Genomic DNA, 23,132 nt, shown 5'->3' with positions numbered 1-23,132 from the left:
AAAAAACCAACCCCGCCGTGTCCCCCGCTCCGTCCCCCCGACCGAGCTGCAAGGCTCCTGCTCGGGCAGAGCCGCCCTGCCCCACCGCCCCTGCGGCCGGAGGAGCAGCAGGGAAAGCGCCCCGTCCCCCCCCCGCATCGCAGGTAATGAAGTTCCTCGAAGACACCTGGGTATTTTTATTTATTTTTGCCTTTCCAAACATACACAAAGCAACGCCCAGCTCCCCAGTTCAGGCTGTTGTGCTCACGCCTTCAGGCACACCGTTCAGTACAGAGATCCAGATCGGGAAGTTTCAAAGCAGTTGAAGTTTGATAAATCAGTAAGGAATCCCAAATGAGATGTTTATAATGAGAAAGATACGGAAGCCTTAAAAACAGACAGTGCCACCAGCCCCTCTTATAACTCATGCCACAGTCGGCCTGATAAAAGTGCTATTTAATGTAAAAGTTGTCACTTCCAGATAAGGCAGTGGCTAAATTTATTTTTGCAACAGAATTCTAGCAATACCAGCAGTAATTCTCCCTGTCTGGGATCCAAGGAACATCTTGTCATTTTACCTAACAAACATCACTGGTCAAATATAAAACATCACTGAAAACACAGGGGAAATTATCTTCTCAGTAGCGATGACCCTGCCCTACTGTCATTTGCCAGATTTATGAGTACCATGAAGTAGCAATTTCTAAACATAACCTGTGTCTTTAGAAAATGCAGCAGAGCCATCAGGCTGAATATTCCAGAGTCAGTCGTACGTCCTGAGGGGCTGCGTTACAGAACATACGTGACGATGCAGATCCGGACACGCACAAAAACGTTACCTATTCTTACACGTGCTAATAAATTGCACCAGCTTTTAAGAAAGATGAAGAGGCAATAAATTGGCTCAAACTCCCCTTGCTGTCCCTCTCATTCTGACAACCGCCTTTATGGTTAGTCTCACGTATGACAACATTAATAGTGCGATGATTTTCAAGCACACATTAAAAACTCATACAATCACTGTTTTATTTTCATTTCCATCACTCCAGCCCCAGAGGTTGCCTTTCATATTACTCCTCTCCATTCCCAACTGTTATCTCCACAGGTGAGAAGCTAGATTGGATGTCTCTGCTTGTATAATTAGCAGATAAACTCAGTCGGACACCACCCTGGTTTATTTTTGTATTGAAAAGCGTGATGTACTTCATAAGAATTGTGGCAGATTTTTCCAGGGTCTTAATGGTGGGATTTTTCTTTAAACACACACCAAATTCAGATTTCCAATCAATGATCACCTGTTCGATAATCTGCAGTTCTCAGCTTTCATTTCCCTTTGTACAGTCTTGCCAAATAATAAGATTCAGCAGAGTCCTTCCGGCTGGCCTGAGGCTTTATAGTCCTCACGTCTTGGAACTGCTCCTTCAGTCTGTTTTGCAGAAGACGGGACTCATGTCCATCCCAGAATTTACAGAGCATCGTTCCTTTCGGCTTTAAAATACTTCGGGACAGACTCAGAAGGCCTAAACATAGATTGATCAATTTCTGATGATCCAGTTCTTTAATGCCTGTTGCATTAGGTGCCATATCGCTCAAGATAACATCCACCTTCTCTGCAGGAAGCAGACTCTGAATTGTCCTCAGCGTCCTTGGGTCTGCAATGTCAGCCTCCGACAGGAAGACTGCCCCTTCCAGAGGAGAAATCCGCAGGAGGTCAACGCCAAGGACGAAGCCAGTGGGGACAGCAGGATCTAGATCATAAGAATGAATGACACACTGAACACTCATAATGGTTGCAAACAACCTGCATATGTCTGAGCTCCATGCTAGTCAATAAACAAAAAACGTATCACCTGCTATGTCTGGTCTTCTTGTCCTCGGACAGTTTGCTGCGTGCATCTGGATGGATGGTGTGCTATAAGCTAATCCATTCAAGACATGAAAAGTCATGTAACTTTGGATAAGCAAGGGCTATTTTTCATGTTTTTCTTCTGCTCTTTCAAGGCTGACAGTCCAGAAATCCTGGACAACAGTACAGATTATAAGACCTTATCTTGTAAATATTAATGGCTTAGAACACATAAACCGTACACAGTGGTTACTACTCTTTTTCAAGAAGAGAAATAAAAATTCAGAAAAGCCAAGTTCCCTGCTGGAGGCCACACCAGTTTCAGAACTGCACGAAGGGATCTTCCCCACAACAGTTAATCAGAACACTATCACCACATAATAAGTTTTTATTTCACAAATATGATTTCTCCAGACCATATCAAGATTTACTATTCTTCACGGCCACGTATGCACACACCTTCATGCTTCTCAGTGACTCTGGCATTTGCCAGTACCCATGTCCCTTCCCCACACCGCCACCGTCACAGCTGAGTTTTCTCACACACTTCAAGACGAGTGTAATCCCTATCTTGCCTGCCAAAAACATGCACTTACCAGTACCTAAGGCGTTGACCCTCTCTACAGCAACCTGGCTCCAAGCACCAGGCGCCGCTCCACAGTCAAGAACAGAAAGCCCTGGACGAAGAATTTGAAGCTTGTCATCAATTTCCAGTAATTTGAAGGCACTTCGGCAACGGTAATTCTGCCGCTTCGCTGCCTTGACAAAGGGATCCTTCAAGTGCCGCTCCAACCACTGGTGCTCAGTTCCAGTTTTCTTCAGAAACCCCACCGTGGTGTGGAGACATTTGCTCACCAAATGCCGACAGCTGACCGGGAAGACAGGTGAGTTAATCAGTCAGTGCATAATCACCACCTATTTCAAAACTCTCTATAGTAGTTCTAATCTTGACTACAGCTCCGCCCATTTAGGTTCACAAAAAAGCCTCCAAATTTAAGATTCTTGCACCTTTAGTTATCTGGTCCAGTCTCAACGAAAGCGACGGATTTTGGATGGAGGCCACGCAAGTTACCCCCTGAGCAAAGGCGGGAAAGAGGACCCCGCTCCTAGACAGCTCTTCGCTTCTGCTCTGGCGCTTGCGTTTAAGGCCCGCGGGGGCACGACATGGCAGACCGAGCCCAGCAAGGGCCTGGGCTGCCTCAGAGGGGCTGGCGGCCTCCGTGAGAGGGGAGGCCGGGGGTGCGCCAGCCCCTCAAAGGAGGGATGCCCCAGCTCCTGGAGGCTCCTTCGTGCCTCCGGGCGGAGCACGCCGACAGCCACTGCTCCCACCGCTTTCCAGGTAACTAACCCCCGCTCCGGCATTTCCAGCAAGGACAAACCCCAAACGCCCGTTCCCCATTCCTGACGAAAACTTAAAGCGCCGAGACTAACGCCTCACCAACCCGGGGACACCCCACCAACTCCCGGGTCAGGGCGGGACCCGCCGAGCCGAGCCGAGCCGAGCCGAGCCGAGCCGAGCCGAGCCGAGCCGAGCCGAGCCGAGCCGAGCCGAGCCGAGCTCTCCTCAGCGGCCCCTCCACGCACCTGCCCGCGGCGGCGGCTGCAGTCCCCCGCCAGGCCATGGCGGCCGCCTCAGCCCGCCCCGCCTCCCCTCACGGCTACGGCGGGGCGGCACCGGGGGCGGAGCGGGAGCGGCGGCGGCGCGGGAAGAGCCGGGCCGGGTCGGGCCGCGCCGCTTCTGAGGGGGCGACGCAGCGGCGGGCGGGAAAGTCGGGCGTTTGGGGCTGAGGTGCTGGGGGGGGGGACAGGGACGGGGGGAGCCTGGCACTGGGGATGTTGGCGGGGGGTGGTTTAAGGATTTGGGGAGGGGGGTGCTGAGGAGGGTCAGGGATTTGGGGAGGGGGCTCTGGGGGGATAAGGATTTCGGGAGGGGGGGGTCAAAGATCTGGGGAGGGGGTGCTGGGGGAGCAGGAGAGCAAGGGTCAGTGGGGAGTGTTAGAGAAGTAGGCACTGGGAGAGGCGCTGGGGGACTGAGGGTTTGGGCCGGGGAGGGTGGGCAGCAGGCATTTGGGGAGGGGGTGCTGGGTGTTTGGGGGGTGAGGGGCTATCTGGCCCCCCACCCCCGGGCCAGAGGAGCAGCCTGGCCCCCTCTCTGAGGGGAGCCGGGAGCCCTTGGCGCAGCGCGCCCTTCTCGTCTCTCGCCCAGGAGCCATGTGCACGTCCAGGCTCTTCACCCTCGTCCTGGTGGTGCAGCCGCCCCGCGTCCTCCTGGGCATGAAGAAACGCGGGTTTGGAGCCGGGCTCTGGAACGGCTTCGGGGGGAAGGTGCAGCCGGGGGAGAGCATCGAGGAGGCAGCTCGCAGGTGAGGCCTGGGCCGGCTCGGCCGGCGCCCTTGGGAGAGGTGGGTATTGGGGCACAGGTTGGGCCGTGGAGGTGTTAGACCATTTGTGGTGGGCTGCAGGTGGAGTTACCGCAGCTCGGCTGGTCAGTAATGCTCTCGTAACCAGTGTGTTACCCACCAGGGCAGTCATGAGCCATCTCTGAACAGAGAAAATCGCCTGCTCCACAGGTGATGAGGGATCATCCACGTGTACAAAGAAATGAGATTGCTCCCTGTTGTCTGTCACCCACAAATCTTTAACTGCTGTCCAGTCTATGAGTAACTGAAGTTACTGAGTGTCCTCCCCACCTCCATCTCTCAGACTGATGTAAACTGAGACTTAGTCTGCTAGTAGTGGGCAGAGGTCCTTGCACTGTTCAGAAAGGTGCAGAGTTTAATTTTGGCTACAGAGCAGAATTACAGCTTATGCCAATGTACTGCTTATTGTTTAAATTTTGCACCTGTTGAACAGACGCTACCTTCCAGTAGCATTTTTAGTACTGCGTGAAAATGTTGTAACAAAATAGTAGAAGTTCTTAGGGGTCCCTTATGAAAGGCACTGTTATTTATTATTTGACTGCATGGTGGCATTTTTAAGCCCCAATGCTGAGTTAGGGAATCAAATTCCGTCAATACAGAGGTACAGTACCATTTTTGAAGCTTTTAGTACTGACTTCTTGAAGTTCTTTCTTCTGTCATTAAAATGAAATAGCAGAACACAGCTGAATTGCTAAACTCCTCTAAAAATTAGGTACCTTGTTCTTTACATGAATGTTGCTGATACAAAGCCACGCTTTGGCACCTCCTCGCTTCCTGATACATGCCCAAATTTGCCCTCGCACCTGCAGGAAGATCAATGTTGGTATGCTCAACAGCTACCTAACAGCTTTTGCCCCGAAACGTCTCCTCACCTGTGCTAGTGCAACCGCCTGGGTTCTGTGGTGAGCTAATCCAGGAGACAGAAGGGTCCTCTATGCAGATGTGCACCCAGCAGTGCACAGCGTTAACGTATCTCATGCTTACAACATGGCTTTTCCTGTAATTTATCATCTCTAAGTAGAGGGAGGGAGATCAGTTTTGTTACTTAAATCAGGCCTTCATTTGCTAGGCTTACGTTGCCACTGACTGTGGTGTAAATCTAATGATTTAATTTAGCATTTGATTTCCTAGGGGTGTGTTTATTTGCGCTAGCCTGGAGTTAGAAACCAGAGCTTTAGTCCATGCAAGACGTCAAGTGATGAAAGTTTCAGCAGTTCTCAGTGCAACGTGCCACAGCACAGCCAGCACCTGCTGCTGTGGACTGTGCAACAGTCCAATCCTCATCCCTTTCAACGTAGCTGGTAGGAGTTTGCCGCAGAATGACACAACGGATTCCTGCCGAGGTCAACTGAGCAGGAAACAGTCGCCAGAGCCAGCACACAGCCCACCTTCCTGGAGGGAACAACACAGACACCGTTGCAGCGCTGCCTCGGGTGCAGCTCTCCTCCAGAAGTGTCACACAGTCCCAATCAAACTTAACTTGCACCACCTCCGCTCTGTATTCGGAGTTAAGGTATTGGGCTGTGGTTCTGTGTTGCACTCAGTTGGGTTTGCAGCGGCATAAGGTGTGAAGTGTCCTCACAGCACAGACAGTTAACTATTAAGCTGAAACATGAACAGAAGTTTCCTGTATCAGCAAGATTTCTATCCTCTCCTGGGTATGCCACACTCCTGTGAGCACCTGGGCGCCCACAGCTCCTCAGTGGCACATCTTGTAAGCGGAGCATTTAGCTAGTCATTATTTCTAGTTTGCTACCTGTAATGTTTCCACTTACTATATACAGAGCCAGACAGCTGACAGATAAATTGCTTGGAGAACCATAGCAGTGTTGTGCTTTGTTGTTCAATTATCACAGCCTGCAAAATGAGGCTTTTAGCTTTGTTGCTGGAAAACTGCCTCTATTTTAGACGTAGATAATTTCTCAAGAAGATAAACTAAAATTAGCTTAGACACATTAAGCTGGAATATAATTTTGAAGGATGAGATCCATGAAATTGATGCCAAAGAAAGCTGGAGCCTTAAAGATCATTTCCATTATATTTTAAAATTGTTAAGTTACTGCCAAATATGCAACTACAGCTACATTAATTATTAACCTTAACTGAAGATACACTGCTTCAAAGTATTCCTTATTTTTGTATGTTAGAAAAACCATGACTAACTTCAAGCTATGCTGATTCTGCTAGAGGTAGGTAAAAATAAAAAAAGCCCTAAGTGCATAGCATAAACAGAGCAAGTAATTGAATGTGCTTCAAGTAGCTGTGCATGGTGATGCATGGAAAAGAGCTGTCTGGCAAGTCTCTCTCAAAGTGCTCTTAAAAGTCTTGCCTTCTAGCGTCTCGTTATGCTAAGTGTACTTCCAAGGAGCAGAAATGGAAAGTTTACACAATTGCTTTGTGTTTTTATATGGCATTTGAACGGGAGATAGTATTCCTAACGTTCCGTGTGCAAATGATGTTATGTAGTGCGTAGTGCTATTTAAATAAGCTTCAGTTAGCCTCAGAAGCAGCTGATTTTGTAGCAAGTACAGATGTTCCAGTATTTATTACCTGCTTCCTCACAATTCTAAAAGCTTTAGCTTGAAGTTGGCAAGCCTTTTGCCTGTCTAAATGAAGTGTGTCTCAGAGTTCTTAAGCCACATCCAGCTACAGTCGTGTGAGTGTTAGCACACTTCTAATGTCAGAAAAGATCATCATGTTGCAAGGAAATTATACTAAAGAATTTTCCTGAATCTTCCCCTTCCAACATAGCTTATTTTCCTACCAGCCTTTAGGACCTTGACATAACGCAGAAGCCAGTCTGACCTGGCTCCACTGCAGTGTAAGTAAGTAGGCTAACAGTTTGGTGCAAGCCAGAACTCTGCTTTGCTCTGCAGGCTGTTGCCCTGCTGTTTTACAGGTGCAGCTTTCACTTTTGGTTCACTGGAAGTGTTTTGAATGTGTGAGTAAAGCTAATGACTGCTTTTTTGTTCTCCTGCTGCTCGCTTGCATGTAAAGAAGTCTATTTCTTGTGCAGGGAGCTCCTGGAGGAGAGTGGACTGACTGTGGACACCTTGCAGAAGATGGGTCAGATCACATTTGAATTTGTAGGCAACTCTGAACTCATGGACGTTCACATTTTCCGAGCAGATCATTTTCATGGAGAGCCAACAGAAAGTGATGGTAGGTAGCTAGTGGAGGGGAAGGAAGGATGTGCATTCTCTTCTGAGACAGTATCGCTCTTAAGAAATGCAGAACTATTCATGCCAAAATCCCTTTGAGAAGGGAGGCAGCTGGGCTGTAGAGGGAAGCTGCTTGTTGACAGATATTCAAAGTCTAGGCAGCAAAAAACCAAGAGAAAGTCTCATGCAAAGTTCTTTTGTTTTCTCCCACCAGAAATGCGTCCACAGTGGTTTCAGCTGGATGAGGTGCCATTCAATCACATGTGGGCAGATGATATCTATTGGTTTCCCCTGCTGCTTCAGAAAAAGCTGTTTCGTGGCTATTTTAAGTTCCAGGGACAAGACACTATCCTGGAGCACACCCTGAAAGAAGTGGAGGAAGTTTAAGAAAACGGAAGCATTCAATCCACATGCTGCTGCCCGCACTAGGCTAGAACACCATGAGCACTACTTAGAACGGTCTCCTTTCTCAACTCTCCATCAAAGGAGACTTATTTGCCAGGTCACTGGGAAGTAAGGAAAATAAGGGGGTTTCTTAGAGCAGAAATAAAAGTAACAAGATTTTCCATGCTGTGAAGTCCCTGGCTGTAGTGTATTTAGTGGTTATGTAATCACAGTTATTAAAAACTTGGTGTTAACCCTTTTCTTCACAACTGGCCAATTGTTTAGGCTTTTCCCTCGTGGCTGGAAATGTTTTTAAAAAATTAAAAATATTTTTTAGTAAAAGCATGTGGTGTTCTCTTGTAAACTGCTGGCTACCTTCTAGACTGTTTAAGGGCCTTTCAGGAGTTGGCTTCCTTTCACAGAAACATTAAGTGGACTGTGATGCAGCAGAATCAATTATCTTTTCTGTGCCAATTTCTATACAGTTCCCTATTCAGCATTACTTCCTGGGACACAGTGAGGCTTGACCAGAGCTGTGGAAGCCTTTTGAGAAGTTTAGGTAGAGATCCCTCCAGGATTCTCCAGCTGAAGGCAGTGTAACATTATAGGAGTTAAGAAAACAAAAGTCAGAGGGAGATGTATAGCACTGTTTGAGCCCTGCTTTCACTCTTGCAGCTCCTGCTGTGAACTTGAACTGTTTTGAGCATTTCAGGTAAAGATACACTGAACAAAATCAACTTTCAGCAAGTCCATGTTGCAAAGTGCCATCACCTATGGCTGCAGGCTTTGCCACATGTCGGTAGCAGGTGACCTGTTCAGCATTCAGGTCAGCCCAACTCGGCAGGCCAGGCAGCAAAACCTTAATCAAACTGTGCTACAAATAACACATCACATATGTAACTTCTTATACAAGTTTTGGTTTTTTGTTTTGGTTTTTTTTTTTAAACACTTTTACAAACACACATAACACTTACAGATAGAATCTTGGAATGTAATATAGGATCTGTAAACATTTCCAGTCTACCAGCTGTAGTAATAGTTCTTTAATTCCTGCATTTGGATAAAGTGCTTCATACATAAGGCTATTTGAGCAAAGCAAAGATACAGGATATTCCAGGCAGGCAAAATTCACGCCCTCTGAACAAGATTGTTTCTTCTTGTCTCCCTCCAGCAGTTCTGAATATTTTATACCACTCAAAAATGCCCTTCTTCATATGCTCAGTAAGCCACAGCCTAGACTTGGAGTATAAGAGTTAACACCTTAGACTCTTTTACTTTTCCTTTTGTGCTGCACACTGAGTTATTTACAGAGTTTTTGATACTCACCTCTGTTTCTGACATAGTAGTAAGGGTTTTTGGCTGTTCTAATGGAAAGAATGGCTCGAGGCAAGTAGAGGAGAGAAAATAAGCACAAGGGGATAGGTAGCTTGTAACAGGATGTAAGACCTTACTGCATGGTAGGAAAGGGAGTGACTGGCAGCCAATACCTGTTATGTTATCTTGATTTATTTCCTGGTGGACACTGTAAATCGCGTGGTGAGACAGAACAAATTACTTTCTGTTCCTCCAGGAGTTTAGGTAGGAAAAGAACAAGTGCAGCTGAGGCTTGCGCTTCTATTTGCTATCCCCTCTTCTGCAGTCAGTTCAATCCTTTTATAAAGATGCTTTCACCAGCACCAACCTTTAGGTCATGTCAAAGAGTAGTGATGTTATTGCTCCTGCTGCAGTTGTGGAGATTGACGTGTTTTAAGTAAGTTCTGTCCCCAGCTGGTGATCTTTGTCTTTTGGGAAACAGCACAAACCGAAGATTGTAAATTAGCCTGTTACAAATTCCAGGAATTACATCCTTATACGATCAAAGTAGAAGAGTAAAAGCACTGGAATGCAGCAAGGCACTGTTGAAAACGTAACAACTTAGGAGGAGCAACTTGCAATGAAGATGGAAGGAGAGGGAAAGAAGGATCAAAGATTAAGGGTGTACTGTAAATATAGTTTGGAAAGCCTTTCAACACGATACTGGTCAAAAAGCCTGTATATTGCCACTTCACAGCTTGAAGCAGAGGAGACCTCAGGAGTGACAAAAACATATAGCCCTTTTGATAAAACAATTTTCAGGCAAAGTTTCAGGTTCTCAGCTATTTACTACCCTGGTACCTCCACAACAGATTTGACAGACACTGACAGAAAGACTGGAGGCCTTTTCTACCATTACTATTTTGAACACATAATAGTCCCCGTGACCTCAAGCAATACGCAGAAAGCTTCCATTCAAGAAGGCACGTTAACTCTTTGGCACTACATCTTACAGGAGCATCAGTTCTTGGCTAGGCAGCATGCACTCTTCAATTAGTCGTCTGGTTTGCTTAGTGTTTATTGCAACCTACCCTGCTACCAGCAATGGAACCAACTTCGTCTTGTTCTCACCCTTGCATATAGCTAGGCTGTTTGCTGCAGAAGGCAATATCGTGGAGGTAACTACAACTGTTTCTCCTACATTGACTACGGGAGACAGACAACTGAAGTGAACTTGATTGATTCCCTGCTGCATTCCTCTAGAGGAAGCAAGCCATACTTGATGCTGCTCTCCAAGTCTGACAGATCCCCAAACTAAACGACAAATACAGTAAGGAAATCCCTCACATATTGAGGTAAACATAATAGTGCTATTTGCACACTGACCAGTCTCCCAAAAATAAGGTTTGCAAACTAAGGGTTGTATGAAATAGTGTATGCGTGTATTTAGGAATGAGACAGAATCTTGACAGTCCAGTATGAAATAAACTCTGAAAGTGCCATTAGCTATATCAGCTTTGAGAATACTAGGCCTCTGTTCTCAAAATGCTAGCTGAACAGAGTAACATCAAAACAAGAAAACCCCACCCCCAAAACTGCTCTCCTCAAAGAGGCAAGGGCTGACAATGGAGGAATGAGTGCTTTCTCAAAACAACGTAATTCCAGTTTCTTTACAGGTCATCTGGTCTGTGTTTATCATTATTACAGTCTCTGCATTTGGACTGTAGAATACTTGCTTTGAAGGAGAACAGGAAAGAAGAGTTAGTCTAAAGCCCAAATGTGGTTTTGATGTTTGGTTTTTTGTTTTTTTTGTTTTTAAATAAAGTCCAAAATTGTAACTTTTTTCTAAATGTGAGAAGTGCAAAGTTCCCTTCCGCCTAATACTCTGCAAGTGCTCCTACAAAATACAGGCCAGTCATCTACCCCAGCCAGACAAGTTACACAGAAGATCCATCATGTAGGTATTATATCTTGCCCCAAAACATACAGTATTTTCTTAACTTGACAGTTCACTGCATCAGGCAAACAAGGCTAAATGAGGGAGGATGGGTACTAGGAGTAAGAAAATGATAGACCGTAACCAGCCAGCACCTTCTAAAGATGCTAGGAGTGAAGAGTGTTTAAAAATATGGTGACATGCTTTCCGCACTTTAACCACAGACTATCTTCCTAATCAAGACAAGGTCAAGCAGAAAAACCTTTTGTGCCATTCTTGAGATAGTATATTCTTTGTTACTGTACTGTAGAAACATTTCCCTCCTCAGACAGTTTGCTCTGGCTTGTGAGCAGAATCTCTTCTGCATCACTTTGGCAATCTTCAGGAGAGAGAATCAAATCTGTCACAGCCATCTGCAGTTAATCTGTCTCACTGGACAAGGCCAATACGCAGGAGGAAAGTCTCAGAAGAGAGTTAACAGCTCTTAATAATGCATTCTGAGCAAGGTTGTTAAACAAGACACCCTACACACTCCTTAAGGCCCAGCACCCAAGAAATTCACCCACGTAAGTGCACTTTACCACATTTTCAGGGGTGTGTGTAACAGTTATACCCGTCTCATGAAACTGGGCAAGTAACTTATTATCTTGCTCCTATCTGAAGAAACTAATCCATAATTTCCACCTAGACTAGGAAGTTCATGTTGCACTGAATTTTCTAAATTAACTAAAAAAAAAGAAAAAAGAAAAAAGCTGTTGTGATTTGAGGATTTAAATATAGTTCCTGCTAATGGGGAAGCTCCTAATGGGAAAATACTGTAACGGTTCCAGTTTGACAGCGAGCACTCATCCTTGTTAATGTGCTTCCTTTTTACCCACTCAAAGAAAATGCTAAGAAAACAAGTTTCAAATTGCCCTTTGGCAGCTGTTTTGGCCCCACAGAAGTTAGGTTCAGGGGAGTCCTGTTCATGTAGAGTTTTGTTGCATATGTTTGCAGTTTGTTCAATTATCAGTTTCTCTGCACGATATGCACAATTTCCCCTAAGGTAACGTGACATGCAATTTCTCCTCCCCCTACCCCTTGCCTTGTGAGGGAACGACACCAGAGATACAAAGTGAAACATGGAGAATGTTTAGTCCCTTTATCACAATCACAAATCATTCTGAAAACCCCATTACCAAGCACCGTGCTATTTTTTGAGAGATAGAGAACTGTCACTTATTTGTCTTCTCTCCTTCACAAACACACGCCAATGCTACCCACAGCCAGAAAAAAAAAAAAAAAAAATGACAGTAACATCCTGATAAATACTGATTTTTTTGCTAATGAACTTTATCAACCTTGTGTCCCAGCCTGCTGGTGTAACAGGATACTCTGATATTAGACCAAAGAAAACACCAGCCTTTGGGTCAGCAGCTCTCCAATAGTCCTAAACAGCTACTAAACAGATTGATGTCAGAACCTCCAGAAGAAAATAAACAAGCTACCTTGTAGCTGTTCTGCTCATATGAGTGGTTTACAATTAAGGAGTGTTTTATTCAGTTATGTTCTCATTTATGCCAGGCAAACTCCTCTGAGTTCCTGAACCCAGTTGGTCTTTGGCCCCAAACTGAAAAATATGAGCAAGTCCCGAGGCTGCCCTGCAACCGTGAACTGAAACACAGTGACGATACAGTCTGCCTAGCCCCACCGGGAAAATTACTGTCACGCAGCAGCACTAACCCCTACCCAGCTGGGTTAGTGACTCCAACCACTTCATTCACGTATTTTGTGCTAAAGTTTACCAGTAAGAAATCAAATCCAGACACCTATCAATGGGACAGCTTTCAGCTTTCCTTATGCACATATGCCCCTAACACAGGCCCTCCCAAGCTTAAAGGCAATAATCCATCTCTACCACAAGCCAGTGCTTCACATATCCTGTTCATCTCAGCACTTCAGAGATGCGCAGAGATGTGTCAGCATGTGTGCAGATAAACATTACTGGAGGACTGTTAGTACAAGATGCAGAGGCATCAGCAACAACACTGCAGCACTCACTGCACCAGGTCACACCCTGACCCCACGGAGAGTGTCTGCAGGATAATGAACATCAGCTCTGCCCCAGAGCATTTCAAAATTAAGAGATTGTCTTTGTATCTGTATGTTCTGCCCCACATCCAGTCTGTCTAAATCAGAGAGCAGCTCAAAGCAGCGGAATTAAAAAATAAAAAAAAAATAGCTGTTTGGAGGATTCATTCTAACATCTGGAGGTAGAGGTCCCACCCCTTCCTTGATTGCACTTCTTGCTCCATGCTAGATGCTCAGAGCATTAATTGGAGAAGAAGTTTCCCTCTGGAGGTGACAATGGTGGAGTTGGCATATTGCTAGATCCCACAAAAAGGCAGCTCAACTTCGGCTTCAATTCATTCCAAACTTTACTCATCTGTGAGTGGAAAAGGAGAGAAAACAGACATGACAACACGGTAGGCAATCACCTCACCACACTGTATTTTGGCAGCAGAGTACTCAAAAGCACAACATAAATTTGCTGAAGTACTTTGGGAAAGTCCAGCGGACCCAGATTGTCCCTTTCAGACTGGTACTATAATGCAGCTCTCTGAACATTTTACTGAGCATGCATGGAAGGGAGATTTCCCATACCTTCGTCAAATTCCTTCACTGCAGGGAAGGAAAGGAGCTGAAGGAGGAGAGACCTTTCTAATATAAAGAATGCAAGAAAGTCTGTATGTGGGGAATGCTGAAGGTCATATTTAGGGGTTAACAAAAAGGAGCTCTTGAATTTAGAGCAAAAACAAGGAAGTTGTTCCTTGTCATATAATTTCTGTGTAGCACAACAAAAACCACATTCACCTAGCAAACACACATCATTCATTACAGGATAGCTAGTTATTTAAAGGTTGGGTCTTCTTCAACTGCCTCTAGGGTAAGGCCAGCTGCAGATGAGAGAAGAAAAAAAGAAAAACACAGCAACTTGCTGCAAGAAGATACAGTCTTTTAGAGGGGTTAGAGGCCAGCCTTGATCCTCACCCCAAATTGGAAAGACCTTAGATGACTTCTTAAGAAGTTATGAAAGAACCCAGCAGGACAAATGATTAAAGAAGGAAGGCCCACAGGTGAAAACAAATACATTCAAATTCTTACTCATATTTTGGGAAAAAGAATACAGTCCAGAAGAACTCACCTCTTTGTGACCCTGGATCTGGGAGTTGACAAAGGCCCCCAAAATGTGAGACGTGAGAGGCAGATAGATGTGGATAAGCTGTGTCTCCTGATGCAGGCAATACAGAGAGAAGTAATTCCGCAGCTCCATGGTTAGGATAGCATTTTCTTGCTGAAAGAAGAGGAATTCAGTGAAATACACTGCCAGGAAGAGGGTGCCAAGGAGGTTCACTTGCAGCAGGAGAAAACAGCATTCCTCACCATACTAGCAATTCAAACACATACCAAAAACGTAAAAAGGCAGTTCCTGGACCGATTTGATATGACAGCAACTGCACTTTCCATCATGCAGACTGCTGCTTTCCACAGCTCCTGCAAATGACATGTTGCCAAAGAGCCAGTAATAAGTGTTGAGGAAAACAAACACGTTTTCCATGTAGCACAGCAGGCAGCTCAAATTACCCAAAGTACAGGTTACCTTTTCAGTCTAATGGCTTTCTGCAAATATGAGTGAGCTACATAGCGGCACCATTATAGGAGTCCAGTACCACCCTTTGCTCTCCCAGGCATCTGCCCTACCTCCACAATCCGAGACTCCAATTGCTCCACCGATTCCGGTTCTTTGTTCTGCACAGTGGCACTCATCATCTGCTTCTTCATCATGCTGTACTTATGCAATGCTCGCTGGTGCTTGTGCAATACTCCCTTCTCATGTCTTTCACACAGGTCCTTTATGTGAAAAGGAAAAAAACAGGTACTCAGCAGAAGCTAAGAGACAGCAAGCACACAAGCCAAGTACATCAGGAACACAAACACAGGGTCATGCTTCGTGTAATTTCTATGCTGCAGATTTTTGTTTCTTTGTTTTCAAGAAGGTCAGAAAAATGTTGGCAGCTAAGAATTCAAGAAACAAAACTGCTTGGACCCAGACCAGTGAGCTTAAGAGGCAATCTGGAGCATCACTTCTGCCAACATTTTGGATCTTATCAGGCCTCTTATCTTTTGCGCACTTCTCAATATTAAGTGCTGGCAATTAACTGTGGTAAGAGCTTGCCAGTGTCCTTCTATTTCAGTCCAGGCCTGGGAATGTCAAGAGAGGCTGCCACATACAGTTTCACGAGGTGCTTCTAAAAAAAAGTGCCTTTGACCAAAACATTAGTATTAACAAAAATTCTTTCATTTTAACTGAACTCATGTCTCCATGAACAAAGTAGTAGCAACCTAATTCACCGCTTTGACTCAAAAGCAACCAAATCTGGAAAAAAGTTAGCTGATCCATATAGTTCAAGCAGTCATATTTTTAAATTCCTTGCAGGGTTTGCTGTTTGGAAAGTTCTCGTGACAAGATGAGCTGACCGGTAAGGCTACAGAGTTAGCTACGGCCAACAGCCACTCCCCTCCCTCTGCCAGATGCCCAGTTTGCCTCTGAACTGGCCTCCTAGACAGTTTTCCATCCAGTTGGCGTTACACCCTCTGAAGAGCACAAGCTTGCTCTAAACAACTTTCTCACTGGCAGAAAAACAGCAGAGCTCACTTTATAGGACTGGAGTAAATCCAGGAAAAGGTTCAGCTTCTCCACCACATCATTCTCTTCCTGTTTACCCTAGAAAACAAGGAAAAAGTACATTTTATGTAAGCCTGGCAAGAACCGACATCACAGTTCTTCACATCCTTACGCCATGCAGGCCTTCCACTGTATTCTCCAGGGCACATCAACGCTTACACAACTGCATCAAAAATCTTTCAGATGGCACTTGAGTGTTTAGTCTTCAGTATGCAGAACAAAGACCTGACTGCAGCAGGAACAGCTTTTCCAATTGAGTGATCATTATAACAAGAGGAGTTGGTTTCACAGTCCTGTGTCAGTCCTTTCAGCTCTCTCTGTCTGAATTTCTTGCTCTTGCAGATTCCTCCAATCTTTCATCTTCCCTTATTACAAGATAACTAATCCATTAAAGCTATGAATACCTGCATGTTCCCCATAATAGTTCGTGCATCAGAAGGCAGAGATGAAACACCAAGCCACATTTCACTACTTGTTTTTTTATTTTGCTATACTATCTTTTCTTCCTGTATCAACAGAGCTTTCTGGAGCATAAACTCTGGAGAAAGAGACCTGGTCTGACTGATCTATAAAAGCATGCTGAGTATTTTAACACAATGAGATGAAGAGAAGCGAAGACAAAACTATTACTTTTCCTTCCCAGACTGTCATGTTCTCACATTATTCTAACAGTCATTATCACACTGCACACTTACACAGGAATATGATGCTTCTGTCTGAATGACTCTCATGTAACGTTTAAGTACATGAATGTCAAAATTTGATTCAGAAATAAGTTCTTCTGGATTCTCTGTAGCAGATTAATAAGACAGAATGCAGGACTTTTGGACAGTTCAGTATAGTAGTACAACTTAACTTGTCCAATAACCATTTGAAATTAAAAAAGAAAGCGGGCTTTTCCCTCCTTCCCCTTGCCCATTGTGTTTTTTCCCCATTTAAACACAGTCAGTTTTTTTATTCAAGCTTGAACAAGCAGGCTGGTGGCTGAGGATGTGAGTGACCACAATCTCCGTCTTAACTCTTTAGGTACCTATGTCCACAGAGCTCATGATTCAAGATGAAACTTAAGGCAGTAGTGCACCTCCTTCATTTTAGAAAAAGAAAAAAAAAAAAAGAAAAAAAAGTAAAGAACTCACCTGCTGCACAGCCTTATCTGCCAGAAGTGCAAATTCAACTGACAGACCCTTCAAGGCTTGTTTCAGAGTCCCCCATGTGCTATTATTCAAAGCAGCCCAGGAAGGAAGCGGTGTAGTGTCTGAGCCCAAAGCACTAGGGAAGAGATAAGTAGTATTCAAATCTAGGAGACAAATTCCACTAAGTAGATTCACTTATTTGCAGAGAGCAGTTCAGTTTCTAATCTGTCTAAATAGCTTGCAGTGCTGAGCTACTACTGAACAATCACAAATGCAGAGCTGTGTATATACTGGGGGAAGAGACAATAAAACCAGTACCTGAACGTCAGGGTACTTGCATTTCCTTTTTTCTTGCTCTATGGAATGCAACCTTAGTGGAAAGCATGCATTTCCTTCTTTTATAGTAGGAAAAATTTTATTATGACCTACAGCATGCATTGAAATACCCACTCTTACCAGACCATTTGCAGGTAAACCTTACAACAGTTCTGAGTTCTGAAACAACAGTAGAAACATCCACATTAACAAATCCTCTTCCTCCCAACCTACCTTAGCTCCTTTCCAAATATGAGGAGATCTGAGGCATTATCAATGGCTCGAGAAGCTATTCTCTCTGCACGGTCCCGAAGCTTATAAAAGCTATTATAAATATTTCTGATGAGCTCCCTGCTGGCAGCAAACTGGGCCTGTATGTCAGCTGGAAGGAAGTCCTGAAGAAGTGCGAGAGAGATTACTAGTGGACAAATCAGAAGCATATTCACATACGTTAATTGTGGGCACATCATATAGTCAGCAGAGAGAGACAGATTTCCCTCTTGTGCTTGGTCTCTCATGCCATGCTGTAACAACCCTGAAGAGATGAGCTTCATAATTTAGGTGTCTAAGTCAGATGTCATACAAATATCCCTAATTTTCAGAGGCAGGAAGAGGTTCAAATACCGGGTGTAGACAGAATTGGGAAAATCTGCAATTCTACTATGCAGTTAAAATGGGGTTTTGTGAGGTTTCAAGCTCACTGGTTCTGATCTGATGCTACTAGTAACTGCCAGCCTGGCAAAGTCAAGCATGTACTGAAAGTTCAGCTCTTTTTGACCTGTGTATCACTGGTAAAAGCCTGAATTAAGCTCCAGTTGCAAAACCTTCTGCTAGCATTGCAGAAACCTAAACAACAACTTGCTTTAAAATTGCTCAATGAACACAGTGAATGTATATTTAAAACTTGCCATAGCACTAATCACTGGGATAAGCAAATATATGGAGAACTTTTAACTAACTTCTCTATAACAGTCCAAAGTACTCTCCCACAGGAAGAGGACAACAGACAGAATGAGGGCATGGACACATGGCAAAGACATCAATCTAAATATTAGCTTTTAAATTGTGCAGTATGTGCATTTGTTTGTTATGCAAGTGCAAGTAATTACTGAGAAACATGTTCTGAGCAGGATTCATTGTTTAATCTTTATCATATTCATGAACAAGCATTTATCTAGAAATATCAGGCCCTTAAGAGTCAAATATTTATTTGATCTTTTCAATAAAATTACAAGTTTAGAAGTCCTTCAAACTTTGGAAACAGCGCTCTCCTACCCAAGGTCTCCATCACTCAACAAACGCCGTAACTGATCCACCTGGAGCAGAGAGCCATTTAAACCAGAATAATATGTTGCAAGAAATTTGTATACATACCTTGGCCTGGGTAGCTAATCTGCAGGTCAGAAATTCATCTCCTACTCCCTGGACCAACTCTCTTAGCTTATTCTGTACATCCTGGAGAAGACACAGAATGAAATGAGCATGAAAGAACTAAGTAACACACAGGCAGTTCACACAGGTCTCAGATATATTGCAATAGTAAGGCACAACTTAGCAGATACAGTTTTACCCAGGTTAGGTTTAATTTAAGGAAAAGCATAATATGTATTCCACTAAGAACAGTTATCATTTTCAAAACACTATACTCCTCGCATTGAATGAAATTACCTTCCACTTTCCAGCTGTAGAAATACCTATTGAGAGAAAATTCTCATCATGGGGAGCAACAATGTGTAGGCCAAAAGCAATTCTGAACTCTGTGCCCAGCGAAGCAGTTACAGGAAGATATACAAACTCAAGACTATTGCTAGTAAGTACTCACTGAGCCACTGAACGACAGAAAGAGTTTCAAGAGCACATCTTCTGAGAAAGGGGGATGTCGAGCCACCAGGTTTATAAAACGCTTCAGCGCTCTCCTCCTAGATTCTATGAATTCTCGATCAGCTACAGGAAGAAACGTTAAATTTCAATTAATGCACCACACATTACAGCTGCTCAGAAAGAGAAAAAAGAAAGCACTCAGTCCAGCAATTTCTTTGTACTTACAACCCTTGCTAAAGCACTGCAACAAAACCAAAGAACTGTTACCTATAGTCCGTCAGATCCCTAAAACAATCTTTTGGATTGACCACCAGAACAAATATTCCTTCAAGTGGTTCTTTACATCTTACTGAAATCCAGCAGCTATATATCTATGTATGGTTATTTCCACAGGGTGGGTCAGGTAAGCAGGATAAACAACCAAGTCTACGGCCTGAAGCCTCCACTTACAAACTGTGGGCATACAAAAATTCTTCTTCCTCTGAATCAATTCCACAGCTGGTCCCCAGAGGGGATCTCAGTCTGTTTGGGACTCCTGGGAAATGCAGCACAACACACGGCTTCTTGCCACTGCAAAGATCACTGCCACATGCAAAGTGATCATCCCACAAATAACAGTGGGGTTTTTGCTCACTATTCTGAAGAACGAGCTTCAGTGTGCTGTACCTTCATCTGTCCCTCCTCGTCACTTTTAAGCATTTTGGGTCTAGAGGGAGAATAAAGGGGGTTTTTTTCAGTTGTTTGTTCAAGATCAGTACCCATCTTTTTCATGCAGTATGTCAGAAAGTACTTTGGAAGACCTGCACAGCAATCTGCAGTACATCCATCCAGAATCCTTCCTTGTCAAACTAAAGAAGTTCCGCTCATCTCCCTGAAACAGGAAGAATTTCAATCTGGCAATACTGCAGTGAGGCACTAAATCAAAGTTCCTGGAGTTTTTCAGGAAAGATGAAAAATTCAACTAAAATAAGACTGAAGGAAAAGAAAGCAGCACAGAATGAAATCAAAGGAATGCACTTAATCCATGACAACACTCTCATATCATGAAAGGGTATTACTCTTTTGCCTCAATTTTAAGTTGGGAGTTTGCTGGCTGCATGGACTCTCTATAATGATCCTTAGTACAGTATCACCCATCAAATGATTCTTCTGTCATTAGGGTTGCAGATGATTTTGCTTTGTTCATACTTTAGCCTACATGGAGATCCCTGTAGTCACCTACACACTTCCTATATGGTCTGTCTCAGTTTGCTGCTATCCTCCAAAATGAGCAGAGCAAATAATCAATCTTTCTTCATCTGACAGACGGATGAAAGTAGACCATCATGAAAATAAGGGTGTAACTTAGTAGAGGAGCATACCAAGTATAAAAACCGTGTAGCTTTGCCCATCCAGCTCTTGCAACTAAGGAGGTTGCAAGAGTCACAAATCTATACCAATCCATCAAATCCTGTGTCCTGCAATGCCATTTGTTAGTCCATTAACCTACTCAGAAACAAGAACTACCCATTCCATTTCCTTTTTCCTGTTTGTAGTTTTTATTAAGACCGCTTACACAGCTTTTCTCTATGCAGAGTCACTGGACTAAAGGCAATCATCACTCTCTGCCTTAACACAGTTTAGGACTGTACTTCTAGCATAGTTTGGGAACTAATCCTATCAGTTTTTTCTTAAACATATGATATCTGTGGGAAGAAATGCACGGTTGAATGCACAGAAATAACACCACACTGGCAATGCAAGGAAATAACAGTGACTGACAAATGATGTATTTTGGTAGTTTCTTTCAAGCATCCTCTCTCCACTGAGATTAATCACAGAAGGTCACTTCACTTACAGGTGTTGCATGAAGCGGAAATTCTGGAAATTCTGGCTGAGAACACTGAAACAGGTCAAATTCAACAGACAGGTTTTCGCAACCCCAAAAGAAAGGTCTTCACAATTTACATTCCATTATAAGAATATATGACCACTGAAGCTTTTCAGCACTATTATTTTGCTTTGTTCCAGTTCACTATACACCCCACTCCACTCACTGTTTACCAATTCCTCTTTACTGTAGCAATACATGGAGTCCTTAACTGAAATCAATTATTTATTGAAACATGGTAAGCTTAGCATCATGGGCAGGAGACAAGACAGTGAAAAGGTTGCTCTTTCACAGATAAAGTATAAAACGAGACAGGATTTTATACAGTTATGCAACACTTGAAATAATCAAAGTTTAAAACCAGTGCCAATATTTCAGATTAGTGAAAAATGTACCTTAAGGAGCTTTGATATGCTTTCAGTCTTGGGATACTTCATTGGTTTCTATTCTAATAGCTAAAATATATTTGAATGAACTGACACTCTGATTCCAGCCTCAGTTTTCAGTTTCTGATTATCCTAAGCAGATCAACAACCTCCTTCTTAGAACAGGGGGGGGGGGGGGAAAAAAAGGGCTACTTTTTTTTATAGCTACTTTAAGGCATTTGGTTCATCTGCCAGAAAGACACCGTTTTGTACATAAACTGAGAAAGTGTAATTGCCATTGCCTGCATCCTATGGCTCCTGTGCAAGGTAATACTGCAACAGGCAGTGCTGAAGCTGTTTACTTAACATGACTTCACTAGTCCTTTTTAGGTGTGTGTGAAGTCAGGACCCTACAATAACTGAACAGGATCAATCAAGTATGCTCTCACTGGAGAAGCAATTTTGCTTGTTTTACATAATCAGCTCCTCTGCAGGTTTAAGCCTTTTAATATAATTTTTTAATTTTTTTTTTAATCTTTACTCTTCCCTCACTATAGAAAAACAATGGGATTTTCACAAATCTTTTCTATTCTGAACATTTCACAAAACAACACACTACAATACATACTACAGATGTTCAACAGTATGGTAGCGATTCTACACTCGTAGCTCTACAGCACTGATTATCATAGCCTATTTTCCTAAAAAACAATACCTGCAACTCTGCCATGCTTTTGGACTTTTGGAATGAGAATTATGCCTCAAATCTCACCAAAAAAAGTCATTTGATACTGAACTTCCACGGGAAGAAACTCCACTGAAATTTTACATTAATATCTTACCTATAGGGAATTTCTAGGATGGCAGTAATTCACACCTCCAAATTGTGTATTATAACCTCAAAGTTGTTCTCTAAGCCAAGCAGAAGCAAAGACTTTTGATCTTTTAAACATTCATTTTCAACAGTATCACCTTAACCATGCTTGCACCGTGACCCCTTCAGTCAAAAGAAAGACCCAGGTTTACCTCCCAGCATCCTCTTTGGTGGAAGCGCTGGCACCATACGATATGGGAACTTCTGAAGCAGCATCTCATGGAACACCACAAAATCATTATATCGCCTGTAGACTGAGCATTTGAATCTCTGCAATTAAGGAAGCGGGGAGAATAAATCAATACACAGGCTGGACAAAAAAGAAGAAAATCAGCAGCATTTCTTTTTTTTTTTTTTTTTTTTTGCTATTAGCTGCACTAAAAACAAAAGGAAGAAAGAAATCACATCCAGAGACTGCAGAAACAACATATTTCTTTTCTTTAGAGGCCTTGTGGTGGGAAGGAGAGAGAAGACTCCAAAGGCAGCCACCTTTCAATTATGAACAGAGATTGCATTCTTCTAACTACAGTCCTTTTGAGAATAACATTTTCAGTTAAAAACATAAGTCAGATTTCATTCACAAACAAGATGAAAGAGACTATGAAATGGAGAGGAAGAGATTTCCCAAGAAATTACAAGTATCCCTAAACACGCCGTGGTTCCATACAATTACTCCCTCAAACTCTCTGGTCTTCCAAATTAGACAGAATATTTAGAAATAGTGCCCACACTCTTAAAGTGCTCCAAGAAAAGAGCTCTGTAAAGTACAGCAAGTCCCTGAGCTCTACCTATTAGGAACTTTCTCTGAATCAGTTTCAAATCCAGAGGTGGCAAAACAGTCTTAGATCATGTTAAGCATTAGCCCAAATGACTGATGCTTTAAGTGAACCTCACAAGAGAAAGAGAGACCTCTCACTGATGTTAGATCTATAAACAAAGATTGAAAGTTCCTTTAAAGCCTTAGTCCTTCACTCTGCATTTCTTAGATCAATATGTAGAAGAGGCCAAA

At 43.4% G+C, this 23,132-nt stretch overlaps 3 protein-coding genes across 19 annotated transcripts in view; 1 reads left to right on the top strand and 2 right to left on the bottom strand.

The window, feature by feature from the left end:
* Positions 1-165: 165 nt before the first annotated feature.
* Positions 166-3,535, bottom strand: MRM2 (mitochondrial rRNA methyltransferase 2). Of its 4 annotated transcripts, XM_030001311.2 has the most exons (5): positions 3,371-3,486; positions 3,264-3,311; positions 2,422-2,693; positions 1,830-1,898; positions 166-1,727 (listed from the first exon to the last, which is right to left on the bottom strand). In XM_030001311.2, exons 1-5 carry the CDS (start codon positions 3,445-3,447, stop codon positions 1,303-1,305), a joined length of 891 nt encoding a protein of 296 aa, XP_029857171.1. In that variant the 5' UTR covers positions 3,448-3,486; the 3' UTR covers positions 166-1,302. The 4 variants fall into 4 exon arrangements, with proteins under 4 accessions (XP_029857171.1, XP_029857174.1, XP_029857173.1 ...); XM_030001314.2 differs by lacking the exon at positions 3,264-3,311 and having other exon boundaries at positions 3,410-3,535; XM_030001313.2 differs by lacking the exon at positions 1,830-1,898 and having other exon boundaries at positions 2,428-2,693; positions 3,371-3,485.
* NUDT1 (nudix hydrolase 1) lies at positions 2,748-8,132 on the top strand. 4 transcript variants are annotated; one of them, XM_030001315.2, is made up of 5 exons: positions 2,748-3,164; positions 4,032-4,188; positions 7,145-7,186; positions 7,262-7,407; positions 7,621-8,132. In XM_030001315.2, the coding sequence occupies exons 1-5, from the start codon at positions 3,089-3,091 to the stop codon at positions 7,791-7,793; spliced, it is 594 nt and encodes a 197-aa protein (XP_029857175.1). In that variant the 5' UTR covers positions 2,748-3,088; the 3' UTR covers positions 7,794-8,132. The 4 variants fall into 4 exon arrangements, with proteins under 4 accessions (XP_029857175.1, XP_029857176.1, XP_029857177.1 ...); XM_030001317.2 differs by lacking the exon at positions 2,748-3,164 and adding an exon at positions 3,518-3,614; XM_030001316.2 differs by lacking the exon at positions 7,145-7,186 and having other exon boundaries at positions 2,764-3,164.
* Positions 8,133-8,767: 635 nt separating this feature from the next.
* Positions 8,768-23,132, bottom strand: part of SNX8 (sorting nexin 8) — a 28,546-nt gene continuing 14,181 nt past the window's right edge. For 10 of the 11 annotated variants that reach the window (XM_030001308.1, XM_030001303.2, XM_030001305.2 and 7 more), the window contains 9 exons: positions 22,276-22,393; positions 19,016-19,137; positions 18,568-18,648; positions 17,428-17,588; positions 16,882-17,014; positions 15,716-15,784; positions 14,761-14,910; positions 14,204-14,353; positions 8,768-13,444 (listed from right to left, as the gene is read on the bottom strand). In XM_030001308.1, coding sequence (XP_029857168.1) covers positions 13,331-13,444; positions 14,204-14,353; positions 14,761-14,910; positions 15,716-15,784; positions 16,882-17,014; positions 17,428-17,588; positions 18,568-18,648; positions 19,016-19,137; positions 22,276-22,393 — 1,098 coding nt within the window. In that variant the 3' untranslated portion in view covers positions 8,768-13,330. The remainder of the gene's footprint in view (positions 13,445-14,203; positions 14,354-14,760; positions 14,911-15,715; positions 15,785-16,881; positions 17,015-17,427; positions 17,589-18,567; positions 18,649-19,015; positions 19,138-22,275; positions 22,394-23,132) is intronic. The other variant, XM_041120102.1, reaches the window with a different exon arrangement.

This window comes from Aquila chrysaetos, chromosome 25 (genome assembly GCF_900496995.4).
Source record: "Aquila chrysaetos chrysaetos chromosome 25, bAquChr1.4, whole genome shotgun sequence".
Lineage (NCBI taxonomy): Eukaryota > Metazoa > Chordata > Aves > Accipitriformes > Accipitridae > Aquila > Aquila chrysaetos.
Note: the sequence above shows the minus strand (reverse complement) of the source record. Positions and strands in the feature narration are given on the sequence as shown.